The sequence below is a fragment of the Sparus aurata genome, chromosome 8, assembly GCF_900880675.1.
Source record: "Sparus aurata chromosome 8, fSpaAur1.1, whole genome shotgun sequence".
NCBI classification, from domain to species: Eukaryota; Metazoa; Chordata; class Actinopteri; order Spariformes; family Sparidae; genus Sparus; species Sparus aurata.
The window spans coordinates 4,769,718-4,797,434 of NC_044194.1; the positions used below are offsets into that span (position 1 = coordinate 4,769,718).

The 27,717-nt window shown below is 42.2% G+C and overlaps 1 protein-coding gene across 5 annotated transcripts in view; it reads left to right on the top strand.

Annotated features, from left to right (window-relative positions):
• Window positions 1-27,717, top strand: part of osbpl5 (oxysterol binding protein-like 5) — a 43,435-nt gene that overhangs the window by 9,953 nt on the left and 5,765 nt on the right. For 2 of the 5 annotated variants that reach the window (XM_030426043.1, XM_030426044.1), the window contains exons 2-15: window positions 1,837-1,898; window positions 17,535-17,699; window positions 17,921-17,994; window positions 19,280-19,360; window positions 19,715-19,816; window positions 20,166-20,369; window positions 21,015-21,099; window positions 21,203-21,365; window positions 25,281-25,494; window positions 25,776-25,960; window positions 26,076-26,157; window positions 27,010-27,108; window positions 27,272-27,368; window positions 27,540-27,638. In XM_030426043.1, coding sequence (XP_030281903.1) covers window positions 17,564-17,699; window positions 17,921-17,994; window positions 19,280-19,360; window positions 19,715-19,816; window positions 20,166-20,369; window positions 21,015-21,099; window positions 21,203-21,365; window positions 25,281-25,494; window positions 25,776-25,960; window positions 26,076-26,157; window positions 27,010-27,108; window positions 27,272-27,368; window positions 27,540-27,638 — 1,621 coding nt within the window. In that variant the 5' untranslated portion in view covers window positions 1,837-1,898; window positions 17,535-17,563. Of the gene's footprint in view, window positions 1-1,836; window positions 1,899-16,022; window positions 16,175-17,534; window positions 17,700-17,920; window positions 17,995-19,279; window positions 19,361-19,714; window positions 19,817-20,165; window positions 20,370-21,014; window positions 21,100-21,202; window positions 21,366-25,280; window positions 25,495-25,775; window positions 25,961-26,075; window positions 26,158-27,009; window positions 27,109-27,271; window positions 27,369-27,539; window positions 27,639-27,717 lie in introns of all 5 variants that reach the window. The other 3 variants (XM_030426042.1, XM_030426045.1, XM_030426046.1) reach the window with 3 other exon arrangements.

Below are 27,717 nucleotides of genomic sequence, written 5' to 3' on the forward strand. Positions count from 1 at the left end.
GTGGGTACACGTTGTTGGACACAATACATGTCATGTGGTAAAGGCAACTCTTGCAGCACCACCACAGCGTGGCACTAGCTTATTTTATTTTGTTGTGAATCTGTCTTGAGAACAGATACTTAAACTTCTGGTCTGAATGAGAAAATGTAGGACAGCTTGGAGTGTGTATCAGAACGTGGTGTAGTTCTGGAGTCCTTCCATATAAACCATGCCACATTCTGGGTCACAGTGTCTTCCTTCACATCTCATTTCTTGTACATTATGTTATTCTTGTGCCATATATTTGCACGTCAGACAAATCCCTCTTTTGTGTATGATTAAATGGATACATGAATGGAAATTAGTGCTGTTTGATTATTTTGAGGATTCAGTGCCCCTCTGGGACGATCTTTAAATGACTCCTTCCCTCCCTCTTGTTCACGTCTTTCTGTTTTCCTCTAGTTGCTGTCTATGTTTGGCTCCCATCTCCACTGCACTGCCTACCCCCTTTGTCTTTGCCCCTCGAGCGCTGTCAGCTCAGGGAATCTCTCTCAGTTCACTTCTTATTTAGGTTAGACCGTACTCAAGTGTTATGGCTTCCTCCGTTGCTCAGCAATGGCATTTAAAGGCATAGATTCCACCTTTGCTGCCCAACATTTAACACTTGTTGGAGTGTCAGTAATTAACTGCGGTGTTATCCATGAAGATCCATGCCAAATCCTCTCTTTGAGCTGATGATTATTAAGTTATTTTGCTCGTGTTTGCTTTTATGCAGGTTTTATAAAGTTACTGAAAACCTTGGTGAAGTCAGGGAATTGGACATCTTGTATTCTTTTGTTAGTGACTTTTTCTTACCTGTGAAGTAGTAATGATCCAACAAAAACATCAGCGTTATAATGATCCTGGGGAAAATATACATGACATTTCGTAGACAAACCTCTACAGAGCAAATGTGTGTTTTCTGGTGCGATATGGAATTGTTTTGGGTTGAGCGGTTACAATATTGATGCATGTGACTCTGCATCTGTACAGAATGATATGAATGTATTTGTTGTCTATTAGAGGAATGTGTGTGTGCTTGCTTGCCGCTGTTTAAATTGATGTGTGTGTGTTGTTTTGGTTTTTGGATTTGTGGCTTATCACACGTCCCAGCTGTTGAAGAATGCATTGTTCTTTGCGCGGGCAGGATTAAGAGGCATTTCAAGGAAAAACAAAAGTCAGCGAGAATGGGGTGTTGAAAACAACATTTTACGCCTTTAACATTACAGTACATGTCAAGTACACCCAATTAGAATGACAGTAGAAGTTCAAATTTAAACGATAAGTGTGTTTCTTCAAAGCAGGAGTGAGATTCCTTCAGTCTTCCTGGATTCACATCCAATCAGGGTGTGTATTTGTCAAGTTTAAGACTAGTAGTCCTCCATTTATATGAGAGTGTGTTTTAAATGTGTTTGAGTATGGTTAGCTGCTGCTGTGAGTCTGTTGACTTAGTTAACTCGTACACTGAATGGAATCCGGTTTCTCTCAATAAAAATGCTTTGAGCTACACTGTTTCTGTCAGTTACCTTTTTTATTGGGTTTGATCTGCAGTAGACTGCTTCAGCTGGAGACTACTATACCTGTAACTGACTTACAGTGGTGTGTGTGCAGATGGCAAACAGACATGTACGTTCGGCCCGGAGGGACGTTGGCAGCTCCCTTAGGACTGGGACTGGGTGAGGTGGGGCTCCGCCCTTCTCTCACAGTAGTGCGACCAGGAGGAGCATGGGAAGGAGAGACACCAGGACTGAGCCAGTTAGTCAGTTTGTACTGAGTGATTTAAAGTGAAACCTTACTCTTACTTTTGTATCTCTGCAGGTGAGACAGGCTGCTCCAACAAAGGCATCTGGATGCTGTGTCTCCTGCGGCTCAGGTGAAAGGTAAGCTGAGCGCTCACCTGTTGGTCTGCTCTTTAATGTCTTAATAATGCATATGCTTGATTAAATAGACTACACTATCTGTTGTAGCTTCACTTAATCAAATGGTTCGTGTGAGCCATTCATATGTTACAGTACAGGGTTATCTGTTTTCTCTCAGGCGTCAGTCTACTTCCAAAATCTGACACAAATGCGAGCACATTTTTACCCAGTGTTGCCGGGAGGGAGAGCTCACGTTTTGAGCAGAATGGAAATTAGGGCATGTCTCTTAAGGTGTGAAATAGATGTAGTTTCTGTTTAAATGCCAGTTTTAAGTTTACTTGCTCTCTGCCACTATTCGTTTACAGCGCTGTAAAGCTAACAGTTGTGCTGTTCTGTGACTTCTGCATTTCAGCGTAAGCAGTTGTGTGCCAGTGTAGCAAGGCTGGAGTGTAGTTCAGCATTGAAGGAAAAGAAACTGTTTGACAGAAGTGAGATCAGCAGCTTACAGGGTGTGTCAGATTCATTCGGGTTAGAGGGAGTAAATGTTTGGGGTTGCACAAGGACAGTTGGCTAAAGAATAATACTTCAGAGAGGGACACAAAGCCTGAAAACAGGCAGTTTGCCTGGAGAACATGGTGATCTTTCATACAGTGGTAGAGGAGGTTTAATGACTGGCTTCTTTTTTTGCCTCCCATCCTTAGTACACTGTGTATTTTGGGCTCTCCTGGAAACATATGTTAACCAGTATCTTTATTCATGTCGGTTTGATGTATAAACAGTTACTGCAGGCAGTCAACTGTTCAGCACATCTGTCCCTTGGGTTTAAAGATTGAAACCAGGTGTTCTAATTCTGCTTACTCATATGAATTTAGTCCTCGTACTTTAAAGAAGTTTCTTTTGGTGTGTGGAAATCACACCGATGCTGTCTCTGCTTTTGATATCCGTCACTTGGAGATATTGCTTTGCTATTCCATACAGCCCTTAGATGGTAGCAGACTGTGCTGTGGCAGTTGTGAAAAAACACCACTTGCCTGCTCATATCAGTCAGGAAGCGTTTGGATTCAGCCATTCCCAAGCTGTTTGTCTTGGCATGTGTTCGCAGCACGAAGCGCATGAGATTTAACAGCAAATTACACATTAACCAGGAAAAATGTCTCAACCTCCCGTATCCTGCAGGTCACACCCAGGCTACTGTAGCCTCATTTTTTTTCATCTGCCTTGAAAAGCCAGACACAAAATTAGACTTTTAGATTTACAACAGTGTGAAGGTAATGTGTTTCCTCCACATGTGTTCAGGAGTGCTGGTCCACCACAGTAGGAACATTACCATCACAGCTAGATAAAATGGCAAATTGAATATTATGATCAATATAAAAAACAGAAACAGAAATAAGGCCCAGTGCATAGAGATTGCCCTTTAATCATGATCAGGTAACTAAATAAACAACAAAACGTACCCCCTGCAACCAGTGCTACAAAACAATTATAGATTAAACTCTGTGGGTCTAGATACCTCATGATTTATAATGTATTCCATCTTGTGAAGTGCTCACTGGATGGGTGAAATATAGCCTTGATAAAAAATATAAAATTTGATATGTTGGTCGCAACACATTGGTCATTTTAAATATATTTTTTTGCAACCAATCCCACGGTGTGCCTTGGATTGTCTTTGAAGGATACTTGCATTTTATAATTTCTATCAACCCTATATTTCACCCAAGCAATGACCCCCCCAATGAGATATATTACAAGATGAACAGAGCACACCTGAAGCTCCCAAAGAGCACCTGTATGTGATCACCATAAAGACCCAGAAGCACTTCTACTCCACTTTTCTAACCTTTGTAGTTTGTGTTTGTCAGCTGACTGATTGGCCACATAGTACTCTTATCTGTTCTGTGTTCCATTAATAAGGCTTGCACTGTGCGCACAGCGTCGTCTCCATCCCCTCTGGCTTTGTTCATTTCATTGAGCCTATACCAACAGTTTGAAGTTAGTACTGCTTACACAAGTTGGTTTACACAATTGGAAAGAGCAGGCGGTGGAAAACTGTCTTTCCACCAACCTAACTTTGTTTCTCTGCGTTTCATTGAATGAAAGAGGTGCTGCTAGTTAAAGTAGGACGAAGGAGTATAACATAACCTCTACTAGGTGTTCATAACATTTTAACGACTGATTTACTTTGACTCACTGTGGAGAGGGAGAACAAGATAGATAGCTATATGGAAGTCACTTTCATACTTGTTTTTTTTTTTTTGAGAGTCTAATGCTTATCATTTGATCAACATATTACTGGATGTAGCATAGTATAGCATTTATGATTTAAGGCTCAGTGAGAGGAATTGGATTGGACAATGCTATGCTTAAAACACAAAATTATCTTAGGTGTATATGTTTTACCTAATGTTAGCCTGGAGCCAGTGAAAGACTAGTCATACATTCAGGGCCTGGCCTTGTTCAAACGAATCTAAAGGAAAATTAGGTCCAAATTGGTTTTCAGGCAGAATGAATTAGGGGGGCTGCTGTGCTAGTAATGCTAAATAGCATCTGCGCTGGGTATTTTCAGAAAATGGAGAACCCAGCAGTCTCTTTTGATCAGCAAAGCAAAGTGTCATTGAATGAGTCCAACACAGAGGGAGCCAGTGTGAGATCTGACCCTGTGTGAAAGAGACAGTGGGAACCAATCAGGACACCAAAAGTAACACACTACTATTGAAGTATAAATCTCCTTTTCATATGGCCACCATAAAAGTCTATGTAGTTGAGAGCTCAAACCTTGGAAAATTAAACTGAAACCTTACTGGGGGACAGTGTGGAAAAAATGTTTCACGTTATTATGTTGAACTAAACCTTAAAGGGGATCAAGAATGTTCTGGGTTCGAACCCTCCAGCCAGCAGGGGCCTTTAAGTCTCGAGTTTGCATGCTCTCCCCGTAAGCTCTGGGTTTTCTCAGAGTCTTAGAGCCATCTCGACAACTCCGAGTTGCTCATAGGTGTGAATGTGAGCACGAATGGTTGTCCCTATGTGTCAGCTCTTTGATTGACGTATGACGTGTCTGGGTCGGATGCCAACTCTCCCACAATTTCAGCTGGGATCAGCCCCCACAGCCCTTCAAAGGATCAGCGGGTACAGCTAATGATCCTTAGCTATAAGTGGCATCCTTTTTTATGCACATGCACTCCAGTGACTTGAGTATATGATTAGCACTCAAGCTCGGTTAAGCCTGTATAGCTGCCAGTGAAAAGCCTGGGAGCTGCTGCCAGCTTTAAGCATAAAACTGTCCATCATTGTGGGATTGACGAAGAGACAGAAAGGGGGCAGGTGGTAGACCGAAAAGAGGGAGGATGGAGAGGCTGTGGGAAGTGTTGATCCTTTGACCAGAACCTTCATCAGTACAGGTAAACAGGAAAGTAAGAATTAAAAGTGGGGAACGGTGATAAGCTCGCAAAGGCACAGTCACCATGGCATTAATTGTATGAATTTCACTCCAAAATATCAAATAACCTCAAAAATAATAAACCTGCTCTCCTAACCTTTGGAACCTTGTCTGTTTTTGCAGTTTTTCCTTCCTTTGTTTACAAGCTCATAGCAAAGCCTTTACCACTGTTTCCACACATAGACTTTACATGGGCAGGACGCCCAGGTATATTAACTGCCACCCAAGTCTATTTGGCAACCAATTTCAGCGTTTCATACTTTTTTTTTTATCAGTCTGAGAGAAAGATACCATCTGCGATCAGCTAACTAGTGGCCATCCTGTAGCAAACACTGAAAATCTTATCTAGACATGTTGGCGGTATGTAAACAGGAACACCATAATTTGACATGTTAGCATGTGGTACTAATCCTGGCAGTACTTGTGTTGATGAACTGTTTGGCTTTAAGTCCATAAAACCCTTCAAGCATTTTCATTAATAATTTCAGAACAGCACTGGTTGTTGTTCAGTCATTTGATCTATAGGAGAAGTCAAGCCTCTTTACATTATGCTAATTTAGCTCATCGGCTGGCTTGTGACACGACTATCAAGTGACTGTTTGGACAGAGGGTAGAACTTGCACAATTAGCAGTTTGACCCAATTACTTCCCATTCAGTGTTTTACAAATCATGAGCAAGTCTTGTTGTGGCAGTATCCATTCATCTCTGGTGTGAGAGCACCCAGCAGGCCAAGACCAGGAGTGGTCAGCCAACTTTTCTTTTCTTTTTTTTGGGGGGGGGGAAGCGTTTATTTTTTTCCCAGATATGAGAGGCTTGGAGTTTGGTGAGAGGTGGTGTGAAGTTGGCTTATTCCACCTCTTTCAACGCCCCTTGCTGGGAAGAAGAAGAGTTGGAAGAGTCCCGTGCTGTGATCGGAGGTGGGAGAGGAGGGTAGCAGCTCATGGGTCTCACCCAGTATATTTCAGTTTCTCTATAGATGGATCCAGTTAATGCAGTTGGATTCATTTAAGATGGCTGCTTGTCAACTGGCATCAAAACATTCTCTTTTACAATCTAAGGTGATTCATCGCATTACTTCTCGCATTTTCTGTAGACTGAAAATGTACTGAAAATAGAGACAATAGCTGTATGTAGCCGACAACATTCACCAACGTTGTGTGCTTAATATGCCTGTGTAGGTGTGCGATTACTCAGATTGTGACTCATTCAAAATCTCACTGGGACCTCTAGTCTCTCCTCCACTTAGTTCATTCATATAGTTCCATAGCTTCAGGAGAGGCCAAAGTTTTTCCCCAAGTATAATACTTCATATAGGTTTTGCACCACAGTTTTGCTGGCAGAGCAGTTTTATAATTATAGCCACAGCGTTCTTTTTATTCAGTTTTTTTAGAATATGTAGTCAGCATTTGTGCTAACAACCAGCTCATGAGCTGACGGGGAGGTAGAGGCAGCAGGTTTGTTTTTCCCCAAAACAGTTGCTGTTGCAGAAGTAATGACGATCCGACAAATGTTCTTAAAGTTGCCATTTAAAATGCCGCTTAAATAAAATGTTACTTCAGGAGATATATTGGCAGTCATTTATTAATCTTTGGCAACTTGCCATTGATTAAATGGTATTTTACAGTCTGAAGAGTCTGTAATGGGATCCTACCCTCTGCTCTTTGCTTAAGCATCATTAATTGTAGTCATTTATCCGACACCTTTTCATCTACCATCCCTTGCTTAATGACCCTCCTTCTGTCCAGTCACGATAGGCAGCCTCCAGGTCTCTGCTGCCAGACATCTTCCTCCCAGCCCCTCACACCCTCCTGTCTCTCCTGCAGACAGACAGAAGAGCCCTGCCCTCACTACACTCACTCCCCTGAGGACCACACTTCGCCCTGCCTCTAGCCTCTGCTGGCTTAATTAGACACAGGCTCATTTACTGCTTCTTTTCTCTTTCTACACAACCTCCGCACCCTATTATTTCCTTTCCTGCCACAGAGGTTTTCTGCTCTATAAAAAGACCTTGTCATAATGTAACCGGGCCTTTAAAATCGCTGCAGTGACTTGAAGTGGAGCAGAAGGAAGAATGTAATTTGCATCGCCCTCATATATAATACAAGGTGCAGTGTGATAAGTAGAAGTGGGCGATGCATTGCTATTTCACGCTTTGACTTTTGTTGGGACTCGTGTTGGGAATGAAAACGTGGACGTGGCATTTAGAACTGAGGGGATGGGAAGATATGACACCAGGGTGCCTTAGCATTTGTTGATACTGTCAAACTTTTAGATAAGCATTTTTATAAATGAACTGCTCTGTTGGTGCATGAGCGCTATGGGCAGTTTTGAATAGAAAAGTGAATGAAATGAGCTTTCAATTTTGATTGTTCAAATATCTATCCCTGCCTTCTTGCACATGTTCAAAAGAAAAAACTGAAAGACACTTAAAAGGTGACACAGGTAGCTTACTTGTAGCCTGCAGTGGGAGTTCATGCCACATCTCTTATGTGCATGGAGATAATCAACTGACTGATACCAGAGGTGACTCCGACAGCAATAGAGATGTTGGGTTTTACTTTCCTCTTCAATCTGCATAGATTGTTTATTATTTATACTTTTTATTCTACTCTGAGATCTTGATTGTTTATTTATATGACCTAGACTTGCCTAAACCTGCAATAAGCCATCAGGATAAAGTCAAGGTGTGGCAAGAAAAGAAAACCTCATTAAAAGAAAGATTTTAAAATGTTAATGATAGTCGTGCAGGGCATAACACCAGTGATCTGAATAGATTTGATAGTCTTAAAAAGGCAAGTCCTCGGTGCTGAAATAATAAGTGAAAACAAAATCTAATAAAATCGAGAGCCAGATTGAATGGAGGGGAATTTAGAGATTCATGACTCCCCTAATGAGCACAATCTTCTGTTACAAGGACGTACATTCTGTTTCCTGTTTATCTAACCATGGAAAGCATCCGCACGACGCCTCTTCTCCTATAGCAACAACCTGCTGTGCTCCCATACAGGTACATAATGGAAACAGAGGCTGGCCTCGTAAATGCAAAATACATTGCTACATTCCTTCCTTTTTCAGTTTGGGCTTAAGTGCCATGCTGAAGGGCACTTTAAAATAAATTGGACGGAGAGACCTTTACCTCTGTACCTCTCCCAATCAGATTTTCACAGCCAGACAGGAGATTCTGATCTTCAGCTTTGATGTTACCAGACACCTTTTCATTAGTTCGTCCTGCCACTTTGAGCTGTCATTTTCTATATTGCCTTTTCCAATGTTGTCTTCACTGCCTACTACATTTTTTTTGTTCTGTCTCACTTGTGATAGGAGGAGAATTTAAGGTGGTTGAGCCGGTCCAGCAAACTAATTATAATAACGATTGAGTAACACATGTATAAATAAAAGTGCCAGCTTGGATGTTCACAGGAATCACAGGAAACGGCTAGCATTGCAAAATGCAGCAGAGGAATATGTACTTACGGAGCTAAAACATGCAAAATCACTGTTGTGTGCAGTTACTACAGGTGCAAAGTAGTGTTTTTTTATCACACAATTCTTAATAATATCATTAAATATTATGACCAGGCATACTTAATTTCTTGAATATTTACCTAAACTCAAAAAGGAAGAATTCTTAGATGATGCTGACTTTATTTATCATTGGAAAAAAAAGAGGCTTAAATGATAGCTGCAACCGAACGTGTTTATTGACAACAACCCCAGTGTAGCTCCAATCCTCTGGCATGGTCTGAATGTGGGAATCGGTGTGCAGATGCTGATTTTCATGCATCATGTACTGTCAGATTTGTTTCTGTGTCAGGTTCATTCCACTGATCCACTATAATGATCTTTAATGAGGTTGAACCGGTCCTGTGCAATGAGTGCCAACGATGTTCTAAGAGAAAGAACACCCTGAAAACGAAAGCAATGGAGGGATGTGTCGGTGCAAGTCAAAGTCATGGCTGCAGCCTCTCAAAGAACATTATTAAAGTCTTCTGATAGTTGTGATTGCTCAGGGAGTGTCTCTCTCTCTCTGTGCCTGTACATGTGCGTCTGCGTTTGACACATTTGTATGTAAACAAATGGGCCATGCTTGGCACCACTGCATTCATCAGCTCAGCCTGGCTAGGCCTGCCCAAGGCTGGTTCTCACACACAGCCCTCGCTGGCCTCCATCCAACCATATAGACAGCCAGCTGGCTTGAACTGTCTACCAGGTCAAACATGGTTCCAGTGCTTGGAGCAAAGGATTGGTGAATCGTAGAGGTTCAAGAACAGAGCACATGACTGTGTCATTAAAATAATACATACAAACTATGAAAATGATTCTAGGTTGAGCTAACTTAGCTTGACTATTCACCAGCCTTGTGTTTCAGATTATTTTAATTAGATTTGTGTGTAGTTACAAAAAAGAAAATCAAACTTCGGGTCTGAAGTTGGTCATATGTCTGTAATTAATATAGATATTTTGGACACTGCTGCTCTTTTTTTTCCTCTCCTCAAGATCTCAGGCAATGTGCTTGGTGAAGTAACATTTTACTTGTAATGAGACAAGAATAAGGACTGTAGACTGCCAAGATGATGGCTCAGGATTTGTTTAAAGCGAAAAACAAAATGCCCATTTGGCAATAATCAGATTTGGTTAATGAGGTGAAAAGAGTTTGTTACCTGGCTGAAAAGTCGGGTGTGCAGCTCTCCATCTACGATTGCTTCTGGCTCCATTACTCCAACAGACTGAATAAAACTACTCCCTGACATTTAAAATTGACTTGCATCAAAAAATGAGTGATTGTTTTGCTCTTTAGACAAACAATAGCATTGCTAACTGGACACGTTGCATTCCCTGTGACAAGCCTACTTAAACTAAAAGTTTACCCCGTGTTTCACCAGTTAAATTCTTTGAATGTGAAGCTACTGCCGTAGGAAATGTTCAGTTTGGAATAGCAGTAAACACAGTACTCTACAGATAGTGAGCTCCTTTTCTAGTCAAAAGATGGTGAATCATGTAATACCGATGTTGTCACGTGTGTGAAAGTGTTGTAATCGTGGAAAGCCTAGTAGATTCATGATTACAAAAGTCCCCGCTCAAACACACAAGGACGCTAGAGGAAGAGATGATACACAATTTGTTTTGGATCCGTTCTTGTGTTTTGATGTAGCCATATCTCTTGCTCTGTTGGTTAATCTTGCACCCTGACGTTTCACCTTCAGGCTGGGCCAGAATCTGAGCTCATTTCCCACCCTCTTGTAGGGAAACTTCAGTCTCACTTTCAGGCTATGTTTACTTTGCATTTTCCCTTCTCCCTGACAGAAACCACTGTTTCTCAGGAACCGGCTGTGTGTACAAAAGGAGGTTGTGTCTCCTAGTAGCCTAACCTGAATCACAAGGAACAGTGGAGGCACTCTGCCCAAATGACAAATCCTTAATCAGCCCCTCTCCTTCGCCTCATGTCAGAACTGGCCAAGAAGTCTAAACTCAAGTCGCGTGATGCACAATTGTTTACATTACAGCAGCACCAAGGAGGGCCGTGCTGGGGTAGAACAGGGTGGAGATTGCGGTTACAGTGGTATAGGGAAGGTTTGCCATGGACCACCGCAGTCCCCACACAACAAAGGGGATTTCCTATTTTAAGTAAGATCAATTGGGAAGTCTGGCTGGAAGGCATTTTCTCCACGTGAGTTCCCTAAAATACACCTGCAACCCCCGCCAGACTCAGAATAGAACAACTAAACCACACATCCGCCTACTGAGTGTCACTGAATTAGCCTCCTGTGCGCCTCCTGTCTAACAGCAGACCTAGTTTTGCCTTCTTCATGTCCTCTTCCACAGTAGTTACAGTTTTTGATATTTAATTTGTTTGTATTCACCTAAAGATTTTAAGAGCTTCTGAATAAAAGTTTGAGGCTGTTTCTTTCATTTCTCAATCAGAAAAGCAGCTTAAAAACTTGGAGCTGTGACCATCACATGTTATTACACCAGTAGTTTTCATTTTCCTTCTCGTTTTTGTTGATGGAAATACCAAACTGTGTTTGGAAAGAAAACATTTGTGTTGTGTTTCTTGGCAATAGTTAAATGTTTTACAGGATGTGGCAGTAGATGAATAGCTACACAGTGTTTCTGGTGTTTCTTGTGCGTGAATAATGGACACAATTAAAAATGTAGATGTTGTGAAGATAGAAACAATGGCTGTGAGCAATCCTGCAGCAGCAGAATGAGAAGCAGTAGTTGAAATGAGCAAATGGAAGACGAAATGTCTGCTGCTTGTGTTTCTGTATGCCCACTCTCTCCATCACACCATTTACAGTATGTTGCAGTGTGCATTGTTGATGCACTTACTGTACTTGCCGACAGCCTATTGGTGTATATCTAGGTCATACGGCCATCCATTAGTCCCATCGTCACTGGAGACGGGGGGTTAACAGGGTTGGGGGTGTTGAAAGGAGGACAGATGGAGTGATGGAAGGATGGAAGGAGTGTCTGGACTTAATCTGAGCCATCATATTAGCAACAGCTGGCTTGGTGCTGGCTGTCAGTGGTGCGATGCTGTCACACTCTCACACACATTTTTCCTTGTGTCAAGCCTGGTGTTCTCCAATACCCACTTTATTTTTTTAGAATTTATAGCTTTTGTGTCTTGAACTGTCATAAGTCCGGTTGAAAATTTGAGGTAGGTGTCAAGAATATATGTTTTCTAATCATGATTAGGTATATTTTTATGTTACATCTGTTCCCACTACCTAATGTTAGAGACTAAATGTGTGTCACTGTGTTCCTAGATGCATTTGCATTTTTAAAATGTGGCAAACTGCATCAGTCAGGGTAGCACTTTTTTGAATTATTTATGTAATATCGTCCCACACAGCTCCTGTGTTAGCTCAAGATGTGTATCCAACCCTTCCCAACCGCTTTTCTATCACAGGCCATTTTTATATGGACAGAATTGTTGTGGACCTGCTGGCATGGAGGGGGTCACGACTGAAATAAGGGTCGGGTCTAAAAGTAGGTCAACACACATCACGTCTTTCATCTCCCGTCATCTTCTGAAGAAACTGTCAAGCTTTCTCATGTTAGCTGGTTCCAACATTCATAGGGCAACAGCAGATGCAGCTTTTTTGTGTTATAATATCATATTCCTGTTGCCAGGAAGCGAATCTTCTGTGGTCCGTTCCACTTCACGGTCCGGTGGTAGGGAACAAGTGCTGCAGATCACTGGTAACCAAAAATCTTTACCCAGGTTTGCTCAGAATCATTACAGATCTTTACTTGTCCAGTCTTCTGATTCAATCTAAAGTTAATAATCTTGTTAATGATAACAAGAGTACCACGCTAGTCAGACAGATGCACACCTAGTGTTGTGATTCGCGGCTCAGGGTGGTTTTTGCTCACTGCTACTTTTCACAACAGAACAAAATAACATTACTAGCTAAGTTTACTGATGAAGTCAATAGATCATGCAATAGCACCATTTTCAGAGCACCCTCTGCCGGATCACAAAGGAACCTACTTCAAATGGTCTGTTGAGCTGTTAATTCTGAATATGATCAAGTCATTACAGGTCGAACTATTCCCCTCGCAGTTGAATTGATGTTTGAATTTCAGTGCTGGATTATGAGATACTTGTAAAGCTACAGAAATTCACAGTCTGTGAAGGGAATAGAAACCATCTAATGAACATCTAGTTTGTCTCATCCCATTTCACAAACCGAATGTATTTTACATTCAGCTAAATTTTATATTTGAACATGTTCTGAGTCTGACACTTGATGCGTGTGATTGCTGAGATACATATGGTGGAATGACATCGGGGATGGAGCTTCGAGGGGCAACATGAGTGCTAAATAAGGGAACTTAAACTCTGTATGACATCCTCCCTTAAATAGCAGTAGTGTTGACAGTTTGTATGGCAGTGTATAAATTAAACTCATCTTGATAACCTTAACACAGACACTAGGTTGACCTCTATCACCTGATAAACAACAATGTCTTACTTCACAAACAGGGACAGATGCAGTCTGGTTGCTCCACTTGGTTTCAGATGCTGTGAGACTAAAAACATTAGACTATAGACTACTGCTGTAATTCTGTTTCAGAAACTATTTATACTCATTGATATGTATTTATATTTCAGTTCCAGTTGTCAGACAGTTCCATTATAAAACCATTATTTGATGTCAGCTAAAAACACTCTTAACCCCATTATGACTAAAAGGTATTGACATGTGTGTGTGTATGCATGTAATGTGTGGCTTTTGGATTTATGCAAATTAGCAAACGACAGGGAGTGTCCGTGCAGACACAGACAGTCTGTGAACACATGCCAAGGTTTTGGATAAAGCTTTAGACAGGGATTGCGTTTGAAAAGCACACTTTCAATGTGTGAAAATTATGATGCAAATAGTGTGGATGTAAAGACCAGTATGAACAGGAAGAGATGGGTTTTTAAATTTAGCCGCGTTAATGTAGAAATGTCCTTTGTGCAACTGCCAAAACCCAGCATGAGACCATGTCACCCTGCTGCTTCAGTGTGCTGTGCATGTGTGTGTGTGCTCAATTAATTGAGTCAACAGTCTCTCAGCAGATTCTAATACAGCGTCTGTGAGTAGAATTTAGGTTGTGAACTGTGTGCAGAACTGGTCTACCCACTAAACCTGGATCTGTGGAACAAAAAGCAAACTGTGACTTTTTCCTAACTCAGCCAAGGTTACTATCAGGCAGCCTGCCTCGTATTCCCTGAGACTGAAGATTTATGCTAGTTAGATCAGTCAAGCATGTAAACAATAAACTGTGCAGGTTAGAACATGTCAACATGTTCCCTTCCAAGACGCCTCCCTCTGTTTTTCCCACCTCCTCCTCCCGGTTGGTGTAATGATTACTAAAAACGAGCATGCCCCATGTGACAGCCTGTCAAGTGCTTTCACCTCGACAAGGTAACTGTGGGTCACATGCTTTTGTTGTTGTTGGTGGTCTGTCCTTCTCAAAGTTCAAGGTTAATGTTTGACACATGAATGTGGGTTATTGACTGGACTGGCGCTGCTACCTTGCTGTTATCTTTTGAAAGATGTTGCTATCACAGGGTAAATATTATCCTCGCACCTGTGTAGCATAACTGTGGTGTATAAAGTTAATGCTAGCCTAGCTTGGCAAACTTTAAGTAGTGTGTAGAGTGAGTTATGTGAGTTGAGGTTTGGCATGATTGCATTCTGTGTTTCAGTATAAATAGAAGGTCAGTCAAAGGGTAGAATGACTGTCTAGGGGCAAGTAAAATGGTGCTTGAATTCCTCCCAGGACTCATTGAATAGTTTCCTCTCACATTATTTGTCAAAGTGATTATCTGTTGATGTCTCTTCGTGGCACACTTGTTACATACACTGCACCTTCTTTTACTTCTTTAAAGGTGCAATATGCAAGAATTTATGTTTGAAAATTTCAAAAATGAAGATACCAACAAAATACTGTATAAAGAAATAACAGTTTTGATTATATGTCGGACGTGCGTTTATTAACAACACTCCCCAGGTGCTCCAAGCTCCCAATCTGGGCAGAGAGAGCTAATATGACCGCTAGCTACACAGTTAACTGAGCTTAATGGCTAACTACAACTACATTTAGCAGCAGTAGTTTGTAAGTAAAAAAGTAAAAAGTAAGACTAATAAAATAAATAAAATAAATCCTATTTTTAATGTGCCCCGAATTGTGAGTATGCAACAATGCACATTATTCTGCAAATCTCTACAAGTGCCAATTAACAGCTGCATCTCAGACACGGCAGTTAACCAGCGTTAACATTAGTAACAGGTGAATGATTTTCAAGGAAAAATTAAGACATGACTGTGTGTTAGCAAATTATGTCAATGTGTAATTTAGATAATACGTTTAACTGACTAGTATTGCTGTTGCTGACAAGATAGGGTAGCGACAATTGATCAACTTCTCAATTTATAGCCCACATCCCCAGTAATAAGATATTGGCTGTAGATTGAATTTATGGATAAGACCACCTGTGATTTCTGTTTTTTCTTATTGTAACTCACACAACTGCTGGTGTGTGTGTGTGTGTGTGTGGCCTGCTCCACCACTGTTGCGTGGATTGGCTAGTTGGAGAGCAGCGTCTTCTCTTTCCTTTGGCACTACAACATGTGCATGTGTAATCCTCCTTTCAGTCTGCAGCAACTAGGCGGGCACACGCTCACTGTCACGTATGCACAGCCACACACTCATTTTTTACCCTTACGTCATTCACTGCACAAACACTGTTGGACCGGCCTCTATAAGGCCCACACACAACACAAACACATTAAGCATGCATGGGTTCCACACCCATGCTCAGTCTAGACTGCGTAATATGGCCATAGACTTTCTCCCAACGAGTCCCGCCCTGCAGCTGCGAGAACCAGCTGTGATTGGTTCGTCGTGTCAGTCTGCATGTCTGCCCACGTCTTGACCCGCCCTCGGGTCGGTACTGTAAGTGGTATTAATTCTCTGTGTGCGACTGGCCTGGGACAGTTTGACAGTCTATTGTGTTTACTATAGTACCAAAGCTTCCTGCTCTTTTCCATGCAGCCTGCAGGGCTAAGGACTGTACTACACATGCACACATGCACTGCAGCATCCGAATGCTATTTATAGACCTGTCCCACAAGGACAGAAAAAAGGCTCCTTTTTCGGGAGGAATAAATGTACCTTTTCTCACTCATATCTTGGTCGTTCATAGCTGCCTATTTGAAAGGACAAAGGAGCAGAGGGCAGTAGGAAGGAATGCAGAGAAGAGATTGCACGATCAGAAACAAGAAGGAGTCAGGAGGAGAGTGAGTCACAGAAGCAGGAGGGAAGGAGAGCAGGGAGTGGTGTGATGAGTATACGGATGTGAGTGTGCTCAGTTTCCAATTTAAGCCACTTTCAACCTACAGGTTTTCCTCGTGTCACTTACCAGTATATACCCAGTGACATACTGCACCAGTGTAATCACAGTTGAATGATGTGGGAGAAAGATGAATCAGTTTGAGAAAACGCTCTATGAATGAATTTTATGTAACACTCTGCTCTTGGATGTCATAATTGAGGACTTGTGGGCGAGACTGCTCTGTAGGCTGGGAGTCAGAGGGTCGTGTCTACTGTATGTGTTTGTGCACTGAAAGAAAATGAATGGGATTATATTGATCTGAGCGGAGCACATTGTGGCCGTCCAAACAGACCCAGGTGGTAACAGCTACGCTCCATTTACCTCAGTGTTTAACCGTCAGCTCGAATTTGCTCCGAACAGCTCGCTGCCCTTAGCAGTTGTTTAACATGCTATGAATAGTTTACAACTTGTCGATAGCTCAGTAGAGGAGAAAACAAAGCATAATAGAGAGAGGACAAAACAGGCAATGTGAGGCTAAGTGCTTCGTCATTAAGTCTCTGGGTATCAAAGAATAACAAAACATGTCATAACAGAGCACAGATACACAGGAGAATTGAAGCCTTGACACATTTTTGTCTCAGTACGTGCAGACCTGTAAGGTTTCCTATGTGTGTGCTTGTTTTTGTCTCCTGTATGTGGCCATTGTTTCCTAGAAAATATGACTAATCCACTCACAGCTGTAAATAAGCAACAGTGACAGCATGAGACTGCAGAGCCGCAGCCTGATTCTGTAACACATCTGCAGTAGCTGAATTTGTCCCCATTTGTGTGCAGAGACGTGCATCTCATTAGTCGGTGGAATCCTTGTGGATATTAAGGCAATGACTAAGGAAGCAGCATTTTAAGGGCGAAGCAATTTGTGGACTGTAGCCTGTTGATGCAGGCAGATGCAGAGGATGGAGGCGTGGTGCTGGTGATGGTGTGTGGGGGTCGTGTTGGACAGTGGGTCCCGCTGTCTGTCGCATACACTGTCACGGCCATGCACAGTGCTGTTATGTGGACAGGCTGACATGTCGTGGTACAGTAGGTCTTTGTCAGTGCTGGAGAGGAGAGAAAGGGTGGGGGTCCAGACAGAACGATTGATACACACAGAGTTTAAAAGCTCACAGTCTGTGACGCAAAGAGAGACAACAAGTAAGATTATATTCAAAAGAATGAGAGCTACAAAGACAGGATGTGTCATTTAATTTGTTTGTGAATCCTAATATTAGATTAATAAATGGATATGTACAAAAATCCTGAGAGACACATTTTGTTTTAATCTAAAATGTTCTTTCTTCCTGTGTTTCCAAATCCTCCCTTCCCTCCTGTCTTCCCTTGCAGACAGGGTGGAAGACGAGCAGGCTGTCAGGATGAAGGAGGAGAATTTGTTCCATCGGAGGTTTTCTCTGTGCCCCAATGCCACCTCCCCACCCAAAATCGACCCCAGCACCCTCACCCGGAACCTGTCTTATGGAGAAGACAACGACCTCTACAACCTCAGCCCAGGTAAAGAGGCCAAGAGTTCAAATGTGACTTTGAAATGTGAATACAACTAAACACGATTTTCCAGTGTCTGTGAAATGATGGCTGTACTTACTGCATTTATATCAACAAACCTCATACCTGCATATTAGCTGCTTTTAGGGCTGCCATGCTTTGATTGTCTGTCAGCAGGTTTAATGGCAGAGTTCATTTGTATGTGACTGTGTGTTGTGGGTTCCCACCAGGCAGTGAGACAGACAGGGACGGTCTCTCCATGCTGAGTAATGAACTTAGTCCTGCCCAATCACCAGGCAGCAAGGTAAGAACACGGTACCTGATTGGGCAGCTCTTCAGCAGCTCAGTCTAACTGACTCATTAGGTGAGCTGCTTGCCTTTTGTATTCTGTGATGATTTATTTTCCTCTGATAGCTTGAAACATCAAGATTTGAAGTAGACAGACCTACAATTTAAATATCAGGATTTTATTTTACAAATTATTTCCAACTTGTTTCAAACAGTCGGTGCCTTTTTGAAAATGGAAAACAGGTGAATCAACCTGAACACACCAGGAATTCATAACTGCACCAGTACGGTTTCATAAATGAAGCTGTGGGATTTTATATGTCCGGGCCATGGTGGGAACTGTGTCTTTAACACCTCCAGCCATTTATTTGGCAATCCAGACCTTTATGGTGCTGGTGCTGCCTCTCTTGCTTTGGATGTATTAGTCGTAACAATCCGTCTGCATCCTTCAGTAATACTAATTAGGAGTGGTCACTAAATGTTCCCAATGGCAACTGGGTGATCTCATCTTGTCTTGTCTCCTCTCCTCTCGTCGTCTCGCCTCGTCTCGCCTGTTTTATATGTGGAATAATTCACAGGCGCAGCTGCATCTCTGACCTTTTGCCCTTCTTCCGTCCTGAAAGCCTTTATGGGACAATAGGAGACTGAGCGCAGGCTCATCCTTGCATGTTGTCATTTATTCAGGGTTGCAGCAGCATCCTACGCTTTCAGAACAGCTTTTTTCAACACAAATTGATAAAACTAAACGCTTGTGTGGGCTCGCCAAATATTATTGACTCATATTGGTTTAGTGCATTCAGAACAAGGAGTTATGTAATTACACACTGCAGTGAAAATCACAGCACAATCTAGAACCGAGATTCAAACCTCCACTTAGTGATCAGAGGGGACCATCAAACAGTCAGGGCCCTTTGCTGCCTAACCGCGGAAGTCAGTGGGTTTGTGGTCACAGTGCCAGAGCTCACCGGTTGAAAGGGCCACCCACCTGCTTCATACACACTGGTGGCAGATCAGTTGTGCTACATGGCAAAGGGAAACATTAAACAATGTGGTTTTCACAACGCAACAAAGTTAAGTTAGTGAACTCTTGTGGTAATACATCACATGCTTTGTTTGTTTAATGAGGCTGCACCATTATCTCCCACGATATGATCACAAAAGTCTGTTTAAAACTGTCCTCACTGTTAATATGTTCAAAGTTTTGTTTAGTTTTGGCTACTTGTCTACAACTGAAGTCTCTACAGAAGTTATTTCTGCGTCTCTGCGTCCTCACTGACAGTCTTCTCTTCTCTCTCTTCCAGTCTGAGTCCAGGATGTTTAATGGTGTTGAGAAGGACTGCCCCTCCCCAACAGAGAAGCTGGCCCGGAAGGAGTCTCTCAAGGTACACATCACTTCCTTGCATGAGGCTGTCATTCAAAATGTTAATTATTATCGAATATGATTCATCATAATTTTGCTCTTCTGCATCTCTATCAGAGGTTTAAACCTACATGAGCTATTGTGTATGCTTTTTAAATGTCTTTCCATATGCTCTATGTGCTAATTGTGTACCCTTTAAATGATCAACAGTTAATCATGTTCACGATGATCAAAGATGACAGTATGACAGCATGATTTCAAGCTTTGTTGGACTCTGCTTCCACCTAGTGTTGATGCTCCCAGTCCAGTCCTCTTACCAGTGGGACTGATGACTCATCCATGTGTTTTGTTTTTCCTTTTTTTTTCTGTTTCACAGGTACAAAAGCAGAATTACAGGCAAGAAAAGAAACGGGCAGCTAAAGAACTGTTCAGCGCACTAAAAGATCCCAGTGTCGTCATCATGTCCAACTGGCTAAAGGTGTGGGGATGTTTAGTATTTAACAGAGCCACTATATCGACTCCTAGAATAGTTATATCTCTGTAGTCACACTTACAGCATGCTTCAGACTTTGTATGGTTTGTCATTTACACCTTTTGCTAATTATCATCCTTGTTGTAGTTAGCACATTTGCTGTGCAACAATAGAACAATGCTGCAGCTAAGAATGATTTCATAATCAGTTTACTAAACACAAAATTAACCCTTTTTTGCACCGTGCATGTCGCTTCTGTAGTTTCTTGTTATGTGTAATTGTAGAATCCCATCATATGTCTTGTGTTCCCAGTTTTTGTGATGTTCTTTTCTCATCATCTCTCTTCTTTCTTTAGATCCGTGGCTCTTTAAAGAGTTGGACCAAGCTGTGGTGTGCTCTGAAGCCTGGAGTGCTTTTGATCTATAAGACACCCAAAACGGACCACTGGGTGGGAACCATCCTGCTCAGCGCATGCAAACTGATCGAAAGACCCTCAAAGAAGGACGGCTTCTGCTTCAAGCTCTACCACCCACTGGAGAAATCCATCTGGGCTGTCAAGGTCAGACATGTTTGTGGGCTGGTATTTGTATAAACCTAATAATAACAGATGATCAAGAAGACTTCAGACTAAGATTTAAATAAAACTATACAACGTAGTTCCAGGATTGTTCTATATATAATTAGATTAGCTTTAATTAAGTCTGATCTATTTTTGCAACAAGCAACAGGGTTAGTGCTTATACAAACACTGACAAAGCTCCTGTGTGTAGGTTTGGAAATGTGTCCCTTTAGTGCCTCCTAGTGGTTATATCAGAAAAGATACTGTGGCTGTCAGAAATGTAAATAATACAATTAATTACACATTAGAAATGAACAGCCGTGCATCATACAGTCTGACCAGCGGTGAAAAAAAAAAGCTCTCTTCAACAGCGATTTTAAATAAAAAGCGTTTTCTCACCACTGAATGAAAATGCAGGACTTACTTGCGCTGCTTGATTAAAACAAAAGCACCATTATCTATAATTGTGTTCGATTTCAGTTAGATTTGACACTCAGTTTTCTAATTTTAGTCATTTTTAAGTGACCATTATCCTGTTCAGTGCTCCATTATGCTCACAGCCCTTGAGAGAGCCATTTGCTTCTGTTGGTACAACATGACTAAAATGGCATGAAGCGTGACTCATGGTTTCATCCATATGCTCAGGGTCCCAAAGGAGAGAACGTCGGCTCCATCACGCAGCCGCTACCCAGCAACTACCTGATCTTCAGAGCAGCATCTGAGTCCGATGGTGAGGTTCATGTTTGGTTGCTGATTTTTTTTTTTCTTTTTTTATGAATTTAATTTAATGAAGGCTCTCGTTCCCGCCTCTAATAATGTGTCTTTCTCTCCAGGCCGGTGCTGGATGGATGCTCTGGAGCTGGCTCTCAGCTGCTCCAGTCTCTACAAGCTGACAGCCAAAGCAGGGAGAGAAGCAGATATTAGCACATCTTCAGAGTCCTCACATATACTCCACCTGCTGCAGTCTACCGCACTCAGTGATACAGAGCTGCTACAGTAAGCAATACACTTGTACAGCTGCACACTCAGATATCATTTTAATCTATCTTACATTTATTAGTTACTGTTGGGCGATCTGCGTTTCCTGTGATCACATCACAATCACAAGTTGTTGTTCTTGCCCGTTTACGCACAAGACTGCTGGCAGTTTTACCCGACATATTGTTGCTGTCTTATGTGTGCAGTATTCAGAAATCCCAGATGGTAGATCTAAAATATAGACTCTACAGTTTCTGGTCATTAACTCGGTGTAACGGCTTAAGCAACACGAACTCCCTGAGACATTCCATGCTAATTGCAGAACACTGTTCCCCAATGCAACAGACAAGCTTAGCTGTGCTAGTGTGATAAGGTGCACCATTTTTATATATTTTTTTATATTTTTGGCAAACGATTACTCAAGCATGTGATCTGACGTCGTGTTGTGCCTACAAGTTGTGGGGAGATCATTTCTGTGACCTTTAGAACTGCTTATAAAAGAAGAATGAATATGTTTCACACATAAATACATTCAGTTAATCATCATTACAGTGTCTGGAAACAGCAAAATAGCTGTAGTTTGTTTACTTATTGACAAGTCCCACATAGCGATTACTCAAGATACACTCACATACTACACATTTATAGAAGTTTTAAAAAATGCATACATTTCTCTGTGTCTGGATTTCCTGAGACCGTAATTTGAAACCACACCAGCATCTAGTCAGATGCGGGTATTCATCAGCGACACATACGTACTTGTGGACATGAACAATAACACTGTAATGACTGCGCACACATGATTTTATGCTTCACTGAGACGTCAGCACAAAGACAAACAGCATGAAAAATAGGTGATCCAGCACGTCATTAGTCATATTAGAGCCTTGACGTTAATGGTTGCCCCCGGCAACTAGCTTTGGCCGTTGCTGAACATTTCTTTTCATTGTGTGGCCCCAGTTGAAAACCAATTTTCCTGTCTTAAAAGTGATTCGTTGTATCCTTTTGGTTTAGTACGTTGAGCAGAAACATTTCCGAATGTGAGAGGTGAAACAGGCCTGAAGTGAACACAACACGACTCCTCACTTTTTAACAGCAGGTAGCAGCATTCTTATAAACAAAATGCTATTTTCAGCTTGACCTCTTTTGCGCATCTGTGACTTCTGCAACTGATCTTGTTGTCATATAGGATGTAGCAGCTGTAGCCCCTCCACCTGTTGGAGCTAATGTACCATTGAAAAGCCATTACCCTGCAGACTGAATCTAAATGTAGTGTCCTAAAACAAGTCTGTCTGTGTTTTATTTTGTCATATTTTTTCTAGTTTAGCTGAGTCATATGTGCCATTTATGTTGTGTGTTGGCTTTACTGTATGTGTATGATGCACAGAGGTAATGAGGGGCGTCTAAAGATAAATTAGCTGTGTTGTTTTTTTGCAGTGTGTCATTTCTCAGTGATGAAACGAGGAATATTTTTACAAAGCAGCAGTATGACGCTTTTGTCAAGTGCTGGAACAGTGTGTCGTAGTGTGATGTTGCCCTAGTTTCAGCCTCGTATAATCCTGTTTTTTATTTTTTATTTTTTTACATTTGAACATTACAGCTTGTTGACCTTTGCTAGTCTCCTCTGCTTTATTGAGTGTAATCATGAGGTTAAGTGGTTGAAAATCTGCTTTACTGGACAGAGTATTGATTGTAGATGGATTATTAAAGTGTGGAAATGTCTTCCAAACAGGAAGTTATGTAAAACTGCAGAGGTTTTTAAACCATTGTTTGCTTTATATCGTGTTGACATTTACTTCGACATTATTCTCTACTTTCTGAGGACGGATTCATCGACAATGACAATAAATTCTTGTAGCTCCATTAGGTGGTGAACAGTAGCAGACTGTGGCAGTGTTGAACTCTGAACGTGATGAGGAGCAGTACAGGGGACAAGTGTGCTTGCGTCAGTGTGGCAATCCATTAACTGTTGTGTAACAGAGCTATTAAACACCGAACCACCCAGGATGTGTAGGAGCATCTGATAATAGCTCTGTATATGCAAAGACCCACCCTGCTCTGCATCTGTTTTATTATTTATCATAAATATTTAACAACCTGTTAGTGTGCTCCTGCTTGTGAGTCTGCCTGTTACATTTTTTTATGCATGCTGGTTTTCATCCATTCTAATTATTCCTCTGGTTTCTTCCTTTAAGTATGCATTGCTGTTTTTTGTTCGTCCTACATGACATCCACTTCCTCCCCACCCCCCCTCCTCCCCTCACCTCCCCCAACGGCTGAACCCTCCCTCTGGCCATCCATCCCCGCTCTCCGTCCTCTCCTGCTCCTCTCCCAGCCAATCACAGCTGCCCGTACGCTCATGTGACTGACAGAGGAGCAGGAAGATGGAATAGTGTGTGAACCATACACCGCCCAGAAAGAGACGGCAGCAGCACAGCCGTTGCGAGCCCGCACACAAACACTGGCACACGGACCGAGATATACAAATACACATTCAGGAAGCAGGCGTGCCAGAGTCGAGGACACAGAACTGCACCTTTTTAGCCACTAGATTAACAACACACATACACACGCAGGCAGAGACAGACAGGAGAGCAGATAAGGACAGACTGCGTCTGTGTTTGGATTTACTGGCAATATCATCGAGGGTGTTTTGATTCCTGTGGAAGAGTTTGTGTGTATGCTGCATGTCTCTGAGGTAAGAAAGGCTAGCTCTGTTCCAGGGCGTGTTTGGGTCAATAAATAACATCGGTGGTTGGTTAGTGATTCACAGAGTGTGCAGGAATGTGACTCGACTGGTATGTCGAGCCCTCTGGCTTTTTGAAAAATGAGCTCCCTTCCATGGCTGTTGGACAAATAAGCTATGTCCTTGTTGTGGGACCATACTCCCCTCATTGAATGTGGTTTTGAAAGCATATGACACACTGCAATTATCTTCTTCTGCTCTAATGTTTGTATGCAATTGTTTGGTAGGAATTTAGTGAAATATCTGTCTTGAATCTTGGAGTAAGCATATGATTAAGAGCTCTTTTTAATATCTGTCTGTCCACACAGACGTCCACTGTCTGAGTTGTAAAATGGCTGTATGATTGAAACCATGATGTTCCTTTTTAAGTGTCGATTTCACCCTCCCGTCTCTCTCGTTCTCGCTTCTCTTTTCTTTGTTCATTTATAGGCTGATGCGTGACTTTCTTCTCTGTGTTTCTGATTTTTCGGCTTTGTTCTGCCTGTCAGAGAGCTGACAGATCCTTGTCTGAGTTTGGTGTGTTCAATATTGGAACATTCCACATCGAGACAATGATAAATCAGCAGAGGATGCAGTTGAGTTGATTATCTCTCAACTCTGTGTTCATCTGAAGTACATTAATTTGCATACTTTACCTCGTGTCCCTTGATGGTAGCCATTCACATCCAGACCACGTGAATGGGAGGTGGGGATTGAAGGGCGGATAAGGATGAGGTAATGTGGTTTTGGGCTCACTGAGGACACCAGACGACATCACATATTCACATTCAAAGGTCATCCAGAGCTTTGAAGGTTCATAGCAGATAGTTATTGTAAGTCTGCGTCATGTTTGAATCACCAAAGCTTTGACAGCACTGAAGTGAAATGAAGACGGTTGCAAAGTCACGTGGCGTTACTCATCTCTAATATCAAATCGTTCTCATGCGTCCACTCTCAGTTAGATTCTCCCTTTTAATGACTTTAGTGACGATATATGAGTCGCTTATTAAACCAGCTCAAATCTATTAAGATGCAACAACAAGTCAAAGACTAGATCATCGCGCACATTTGTAGAGCGGAAGCGTCTCATTAAATCATGTGATTATTAATTAGCTGCATCATGTAGTAGCAGTAAAGTGATTGAAAATTAGATTTGCTCAATATAGATCTCATGTTGTTCTTGTTTGCTTCTCCTCTGTTCATCTTAGGTTAAATGACACCCTGCTGCTGGGCAACCACCACATGGAGCATGACGGCTTTTCAGACAAGTCTGAGCGCGAGGCTCATGATGACTGGGACACTACGGCCAATGAGAACGGTGGAAGGCTGACCGAGGAGAGCGACATGGACCAATCAGACGAGCTGTCCCCCGGGCCACAAGCCACAGCCTATGTAGAGCAAAGCAACGAGGAGATGGCCGAGGTGAGGTGCTGAGATTACAGTCACGGTATTTATGAGGGATCTCTGTTTGAGTTACAGTTCCCTCAGAGACATTTCTTTATACCTATTCTATGCTCAAAATGTAGAAACAAACAAATCTCGTATGCTGAAATCCTCAAAACATATCTGTTCTGTCCTAGTATTAATTAAAACATATCTGGTTGCCTTTGAGTATTTCTCAACCCAGGCCTCTTAACTGGAAAGCCACCAGTGTCACTCTTTGCTGACTCACATTGTACTTATATTCTTGTACTCATATTCAGGCTGGGGAGGCGTCCCAGGTGGAGACGGTATCAGAGGAGAACAAGGGTCTGATCTGGGGCCTTCTGAAGCAGCTGCGGCCGGGCATGGACCTGTCGAAGGTGGTGCTGCCCACCTTCATCCTGGAGCCGCGCTCCTTCCTGGACAAGCTGTCAGACTACTACTACCACGCTGATCTTCTCTCACAGTCAGTAACTTAAAATCACTGTAATCTGTGTGTGTGAAGTCTGACAAAGACTGGAAATATTGTCTGCCTTCTTCTCTCGTCATAATTGTCCTCCTCACTGTGTGTCCTGCCGCAGAGCTGCACTGGAGGAGAGCGCATATGGCCGGATCAAGCAGGTGCTCAGATGGTACCTGTCTGGCTTCTACAAGAAGCCCAAGGTAATTTTCCTTTACCTGCTACTCCAGATGGCTTATTGTCATCATAGTGGCCCAAATATAGGATAAGATGCATCACCTGTTTTTGGATAAAGACTTTTTAAAGATGATAAATAGGCAGTATTTCAAGGTACTGTTAACATTAAAAAATATCAGGCATACGGGGTAAAAAATCATATGAACGAATAAGTATTATTAATAAAATACAGTAAACTACAGCTTAGTCTTCTTTCCATAGCAGGAAGATTTTCTGTTGGCATACTTCACACTGTCCCTGAGAGGCACACCATCTCCTAACACGACAGTCTCTGATGCTGTATTTCTTGGCCAGCTTGAAGAATGACTCTGCCCCCGATCTATTTCTGCAGTAAAAACGTCAGGAGACTCTTCCCATTAGTTTCTTCCCCTTAGGAATATATTTCCTCAGTGGCAGCAAAACACCCCACATGAGCCAGCAGATAATGTTCACAGATTACACCGGGCTTATTCAGCACTTTTTGGGCTGACTACCGCTGATGATGGATGGGTAGAAACCTGATGACCTCTCGTTATTAGGACATGTGCAGGATCGTCTGGCTGCAATGTTGTGCATTTTTTCCTGCTGAATATTTGACTCCAGACAAGTGGTAAAGTGTTCAGATGTGATGCTGATCACCTGCGACTTAACCTTTAAATCTCAGGCCAGTTTCGTACATGTGCAGTGTAACTGATCCTCAGCACCGGGTGTTGAGAAAGTGTGCAGAAACTGTAATCTTGCCCAACTGTTTCCACATTTGACCAAAGACAGAAAACCTCTTTGTGTCAGAAGTTGCTCACAGTCATACTAACGCTGCTCCATGTGGTTGTATTTTCCAGGGTCTAAAGAAGCCTTACAACCCAATCCTGGGGGAAAGATTTCGCTGCTGCTGGCTCCATCCTCAAACCGACAGCTGCACTTTCTACATAGCTGAACAGGTTAAACCAGCCTCAGTGCACAGGACATGATTTATCCCTTGTGTGAAATATTTTGCATAGACCACACACCTGTGAAGTGCACCATGTGTAAAATGAATACATGCCAGTGGGCATTTCTCTCTCCGCAGTCTGCTCAAATGTCTCTCTCTTTTTCCTCTGCCAGGTGTCCCACCATCCGCCCATCTCTGCCTTTTATATCTGCAACAGGAAGGATGGTTTTTCTATCAGCGGGAGCATCCTGGCCAAGTCCAAGTTCTATGGTACAGCAATGTGTAATCTGTTTTACAAAGCTGGTCATGTGTGTCTCGATAAATCCTCACCCTTGCTTTGAGACACCACACGTGGCTGTCAGTTTAAGCTTTTTAATGATCTACACAGGAAAGTGATACCTGTGTTCTTGACCGTGGTGCTTCTCTGTCCTGCTGCTGTAGGTAACTCTCTGTCAGCTATTCTGGATGGCAAAGCCAGGCTGCTGTTCTTGAGCAGGGACGAGGAGTATGTCATCACCATGCCATACGCTCACTGCAAAGGTAAAAGATCTACAGTAAATATTGACCATGACTATTAATTATTCTGTCCGTGTACCTCGTTGCTATGTTGATATCAGCA